A 6,980-nucleotide genomic window follows, 5' to 3' on the forward strand; every position below is an offset into this window, starting at 1 on the left:
TCCATAGAAGTATATGTGAAATATAAAATAAATTAAAAGGAAAAGATATACAATACTATCAAAAGTGACTGTGCATTTTTCTTTTAGGCTGGGAAATGAAGAACAGCAGCCTGAAGTTCCAATTCTTTATCATGATGTAACATCTCTCTTGCTCATCCAGATCTTAATGATGCCACAACCCTTACACAAAGGTCTGTCTTTATAGTTTGGATTCTTAAATACTGTGTATTATGGATGGTCTAGAGATTATAGGGAAAAATATAGCAGTCAGTCTTGTAGTAAAGAACATTTTTTTCTGTTACTAGTAAATAATACTATCTATGAAGATGATAACGAAACAAAGTTGTTTTAAAAAAATTCTTGTGAGAATAATTTCTTTCTGTTTTTCAGTCAACCATACAAAGACATTGAGGAAAACACTCTGAAAACCTTTGTTTAAAAAGAAATTGAAGTGATAATAAAATGAAAAATTGAAAAATAGTATAGATAGTTAGCCTTAATGCCTTTATTCTATCTACATGTATACATATTTAATACATATAGTAGAAATCATAGAGGTATTCAAAAATGTAACACCCTCTCATTTTAGTGTCATAACATTGTGATAGTAACAGCATTAATAGTATATTAGAAACATTTTAATTATTGCCCCATAGTCTTTTTAGTTTTCACTTGAAGATGGTTAAAATATACTATCAGATAAGTAATATTTTTCTGTACTGGGAAATTAGTTTTTTGTTTTGCTATTGTAAGTTACAGTGAATGAACAGATGTGGACATACTTGGTGTATACTTCAACTCTTTTAGTAAAACTTTTCACCTGAGGGTACAAAGTGATCATTTATTTTAAGTATATGCAAATTGTGATAATTTTGTTTATGTTATATTAGTACTATGAATTTTGAATTAATATTTTTAATCATATTTACATAACATAAAATTTACTTGTATGTTTACAAGTAATTGTTTATTTGTAAATAATTTTAAAGTGTGCAACTGTAGCAGCATTTAAAGGTGAGGGGTTTATATAATCTGAAAAGAAACCAGTGTATGCAGTGGCATTTTAGTACTCTCGCAGTGCTGTACAGCCAGCACCTTTATATAGTTCCAGAACATTTCTGTCAGCCCCAAAGGAAACTCTGTGCCCATTAAATAATTCACTCTTTCTCCCAACCCCTGGAAATTACTAATCTGCTTTCTGTCTTTATGGCTTTCATGTACTGTGTATTTCATATTAACGGAATTATACGCTATGTAGCACTTTGTATCTAGCCTCTTAGCATGGTGTTTTCAAGGTTTATCCACATTGTATCATGTATTAGTATTTCATTTCCCTTAATTGCTGAATAATATTCATTGTATGAATATACTACATTTTGTTTATCCATTCATTAGTTAATGGATGTTGGGTATTTATACCTTTTGGCTATGGTGACTGGTGCTGTGATGAACATTCACATATATGTTTTTGTTTGAAAACATGTTTTCAGTTATTTTTAATATATAGCTAGAAGTGGAATTGCTGGATCATAGGGTAATTCTGTTTAACTTCTTTGGGTAATTCTGTATTTTACTGTCAAACAAGCTATTTTTTTATGTTACTTTTTTGGGAGGTTAACATTATCAGTGAATTTAATCATTTTTGTTTGGGGACTTTAAAATCCAAACCGTTGTTAAAATTAACCTATTTACAAAATTAGTTTCAAATTCTTTAGGTTTTTGTGTCATTTTGGTTATTTTTCCTTAATTTAGGGGAACAGTTGCCTAGGAATCATTCCAATTTAATTCTAATTGTGCTCTTTTAATGATACTAGTAGTATTAATTTATTTTATTTTTAAAATAAAAATTTTTTTTTTTTTATGAGTGAGGGTCTCTCTGTTGTCTGGGTTGTGGTACAGTGGTACAGTCCTAGCTCACTGCAACCTGAAACTCCTGGGCTTAAGTGATCCTTCCCTCATCCTGAGTGGGTGGGATTATAGGTATATATCCACTGCACAACTAATTTTTTTGTTTGTTTGTTTTTGGCCGGGGCTGAGTTTGAACCCACCACCTCTGGTATATGGGGCTGGCACTCTACTCCTTGAACCCCAGGCGCCACCCTAATTTTTAAATTTTTATAGAAGAAGAATCTTGCTCTGTTTCCCAGGCTGATCTCAAACTCCTAGGCTCCAAGTATCCTCCTGTCTCAGCCTGCCAAAGTACTGGGATTGTAGACATAAACTACCATGCCCAGCCTTAAATTTTGAAATATTAAAAAAATTTTTTCTTTGTAATGTCTTTAAAATATTTAAATATTTTACTTAAATATGCCTTTTACTTATGACCCTACTTATTATATAAACCTGTAAAGTTCAAATGATATATATAAATGATATATAGAAAGAATATTGTTTCTATCAGTCAATACTTAATCTTAAGAGAAAAATAGTTTGGTTAAATGTAAAGGGACCTGTCATACCAGTATCTAACTGAGAGCCATAGTGGATATATTGTCTTCTTGTTTGAAATTAACTGTTGGCTCTAGCTTTCAACCGAAGGTGAAGTTAATGCCGAAAGGGGATGTAAGACACTGAATTAATTGAACCTAGTAAATTTAATTTGGTGGAAACAGATTCTAAAATTTTTTTTAAATGAGTCAAGAAAGTTGTGTTGTACTTAATTTAATAATGGTGTCAAATGAATAGAATAAATTCAGGAAAGCATCTTCATAAAAATGTATAATATTATGGGTAAACATGCCTCAAAGTAGTATCATTTAAAAAGTGTTTTTGGCAGACAAATTTAATAAGCAAATGTTTATTTACTACTTAGTTGTAAATTCATTGCCTGATTCAGTTCAAGAAGTATTTAATGAATACCTACTATGTGCCAGGTTGCTATGCTTCTTTGCTATATCTCTGTGTGGAGATATAAGGATGCATAAAATACGGACTTTGCCCTTGGGGAATCAGATAGCTAAGTACTTAGCAGTCATTAAATTAACCTGTGTTAGTATTGCCCTTAAAAACTTAGCTTCTTACTATTTCTTAAAATTTCACAGTAATTCCAGCTTGGATTATATAGCGATTGGATTTATAGGGCTGCTATCAAATACATTGTGTGATATTTTGTTCACTGTCATTGTAGTGATGAATTCCTTTCAGAATTTAGGGCTAGACAAAAAATAATTTCCATTCTTCATTAAATATTTTAGTCTCTAACACATTGAGAATAGATAAAGATCTTTAACTGCTGGGAAGTTCAGAGCTTAATTGTGTCAAAAATTTTCCTCACACAGCTTCTTTTAGTAGGTGGGGAGTTGCATATTAGGGGAGGCAAGACTTGTTAAATGACTTTCTTTTTCACTCTCTGTTGATGTAAAAGTTAACAGTTGTCTTTATCATGCCTGTTTTGATTGTAAAAATATGTATTTTAACTATTGGTTCTTAGTAAAGAAGAGGGAGGAAAACTTTATGGTGTGTGTATGTATGTATTAGAATGTTATATGCTTCTCATAGTTTTATCTGAAAAATAGGTTGGTTCAGAAACCTACTCCTCTTCACCTCTTAAAGTTAGCACTGTTTTTAGGTTAAAAGACACTTTTGCACCAATTTTCTCATCAGAAGCTCAAATTAAATACATTGAAGAGAACACCTGTTATATCACTGGCCTCCAAGAAATCAGCTTGAAAATAACTTCTGAATACATCACTTTCTTTAGGTGTTTAGTTATACATGTCCAAGGGGAAGGGATGTTTATAACTTAGGATCAGGTTTGGGTATCTATGACAGAAAAGAAAGCAAAAATAGCACAGTAGCTTAAATAAGATAGAAGTTTATTTTTCTTTCATATAGAAAGAAGAGTGAAAGTAGGCAGGCCAGGTGCACTTCTGTCAACCACCACATCAGATTCCTTTTTTTTGAATACATTTTAAATTCTAAAAATGGAGGGTAGCTTCTTTTAAGAAGCCTTATCTATAGTATCACCTCTCCACTGAGATTTGCCCTGGGACCTGTGACTACCTCTGTCCATCACAGATAGGAAACTTATCTTTTTGGTTTCTAGACTGTTAGGTTCACATACAAATGGTTTCTATGAAATTATGTGAGTTCTTTTACACTCAAGAGAAGTTGAACAGCTGAAGTTTTCTGGTAACATTTAGGATTTTACATTTGTTTTTAAAAGTGTGTGACCAAATAAAATACCTCTCACATGCGAATGCTCCCAAACTGAGTGGGACATGACAGAAGCCATGAGGGTGGAGAAGGAACCTGACCATCCCAGATTCCTAATGGTTCGGCTGTCATCTTGCCATCCCAAGGTAGCTGCTAAAGTTCTAATCATCACAGTCTAGATTAAGGGGCAGAATGAGAGTTGATGGAGGAACTTCAGCCTCTTTTTAAAGAAGACCTCTTAGGGGAGAGGGAGAGGGAGAGGGAGCAGTGACTTGAGACAGGAGGAAGACAGGGGATTGATAAGCTCTCATCTGTCGGGTATAATTTAAGGGTATATGGCACACCTCCTGGGTGAAGGGCTCTACTACAACTTGGACTTTACCAAACAAATGCAAATACTGTGTAACCTAATTGTTCTCTTATAGTAATCTGAAATTAAAAAAAGAAAAAGTAGACCTTTTAGAAGATCCACATAAAACCTATAGTTGTATCTCTTTGGCTAAAATTCTTTCTTCTTTTTGAACCTTCCACATTTCAAACCTAAAATAATATCTTTTTTAGGAAGAGTCAGTTGCTCAGGTTTGGATCAAGTTGCTGTTTTGGGGGGCTTCACAAATCTATTCTTAACCATGCTTTATAGGAGCATCTGGTACTAATGATTATAGACTGTCCTCTGTTTCTGAGATGGCTTACGCAGGGCTTCTGGAAGAGAGAGAGAAGGCTGCTTATTATTTTTCATTAGCTTTAAGAAAGAAAACTGAGAAAAATCTCGGTTTTGCTTTATTACAAACCAACAGCATTAAAAATAAACTATATTTTAGAATATTTCAAAGATACTTAACAGTAAAGAGCAGAGTTTAATGAAACCCATGTACCTACCAATTTTCAGCTCATGGTCCATCTTGCTTTATTTATATCCTCACCTACTCCCTCCTTCCTCCCACCTGTAGTGATTTTGAAACAAGTCTCAGACATCCTATATAGAGTCTTCAGCATGTTTCTTTAAAAGATAAAGATTCTTTCAGTAAATATAACCATAATACTTTGAACACACTTAAAAATGGGCAGTTATACCTTCGTACCATTAAATACCCAGAGTTCAGATTTCCATAGTTGCTTCTTGAATGTGGTTTTTTATAGTTGTTTGACTCAGAATTCAAACAAAGCCTACACATTGGATTTGATTGTTAAATCTCTCTTAAGTCTATGGGTTGCCTCCCTTTCCCTTCCCTTTTATATTTTATTTGTTGAAGAATCTGGGTCTTTTTTCCTTTAGAGTTTTTTTTTTTTTTTAAATTAGGAGACATGATTTCCACATGTCTTTCTTTGTGTGACATGAGAGGCTCTTGGTGATTCCATAGATTTATTCCTTAATTTGCTAAGTGGAAATCTTATGAAGAAAAAATTTTCCAATTTTTCCTATTAGTTTACACCTTGGTAGACTTGATATAAGAGAGGTAGGTTATGTGCTTGATTTTTTAAATTTACCATTTTTCAGGAAAATGCCTTTTTTAAGCCTTCTTCAAAGATGATTGCTTTTTTGTTTTGTAGTATTTTTATGAATTCATGGATTTTTAACATATATGTTGTCTTTCACTCCCACATTAGAATAATAACAGTTCACTTCAGGATGGCTTGTGTCCTATTGATAGTGCCCCCGTAGTCCTTGATAGCGTCTTCAGACCAAGGCTTTTAAACAATCTGTAGTTCCAGAGTTCTTTAGTGGGCTTCAGGAAATCCATCAATCTTCCTAAATGATATAGAAAAATTTTATACATATATGCACATTTTTTTCTAATTACATTGCTCTTGCCATATTTTCAAAGGATTTTGACCTCTAAAGTTTAATTATTTATAAATTCTCCTGAGGACTTCCGGCTGTGGACAAATAATTATTCTTTAATAAGGAGTGGTAGTAGAAAGTTCTTTTGCAGTTATAGAATCGGCAGGTTACCATGGGATGAGAAATGAGGTGAGAATAGAAACAACACAAAGAACTGCCAAGAGTGAAGGGGGAGGGAACAGAAGCTGTGCATGGAATTACAGAATCACCTCTGTAATTTCATTTTTCATGGTTTTATTTACCTGTGGTCAACTTCAGTTTGAACACATTAAATCAAAAATTCCAGAAACAAACAATTTATAACTCTCAACCGGCATGCCATTCTGAGTAGCATGATGAAATCTCATGCCCTGTCCTGCCCTGAAAGTGAATCATCCCTTTGTTCAGCGAATGTCCATTGTGTACACTACTTGCCTGTTGGTCACTTAGTAGCTGTCTGGGTATCAGATCTACTGTTATGATATCACAGTGCTTGTGTTTAATTTGTTCTTATTTTACTCACTAATGGCCCCAAAGCATAAGACTAATGATGCTTGTTATTTGGATATGCCAGAGAGACTGTGAAGTTCTTTCTTTAAGTGGAAAAGGTGAAAGTTCTTGACTTAATAAGGAAAGAAAAAAAATCATTTGCTATGGTTTCTATAATCTACAGTAAGGTGACCAGTTAGTAGTGGCTCACTCCTGTAATCCCAGAACTTTTGAGAGGCTGAGATGAGAGATCTCTTGAGGCCAGGAGTTCAAAACCAGCCTGAGTGACATAGTGATGTCACTACTACAAAAAGTTAAAATAAAAACATGAGTCAGTTGTGGTGGCAGATGCCTGTAATCCTAGATGTGTAGTTCTCAACCTTCCGAATGCCACAGTGTATTTTCATTGTTACAAAGGGGTCATGACCCACAGGTTGAGAACCACTGTCCTAGATACCTCGGAGACTGAAACAAGAGAATCATTTGGAATTGGAGGTTGCAGTAAACTATGGGT

General features: G+C 33.8%; 1 protein-coding gene across 1 annotated transcript in view; it reads left to right on the forward strand.

Annotated features, from left to right (window-relative positions):
- The window catches only part of UBR3 (ubiquitin protein ligase E3 component n-recognin 3 (putative)), a 223,553-nt gene that overhangs the window by 193,848 nt on the left and 22,725 nt on the right, over positions 1 to 6,980 (forward strand). The window contains exon 31 of the mRNA XM_023507551.1: positions 88 to 191. Coding sequence (XP_023363319.1) covers positions 88 to 191 — 104 coding nt within the window. The remainder of the gene's footprint in view (positions 1 to 87; positions 192 to 6,980) is intronic.

The sequence above is a fragment of the Otolemur garnettii genome, unplaced genomic scaffold (genome assembly GCF_000181295.1).
Source record: "Otolemur garnettii isolate 467f Iridium unplaced genomic scaffold, OtoGar3 scaffold00187, whole genome shotgun sequence".
NCBI classification, from domain to species: Eukaryota; Metazoa; Chordata; class Mammalia; order Primates; family Galagidae; genus Otolemur; species Otolemur garnettii.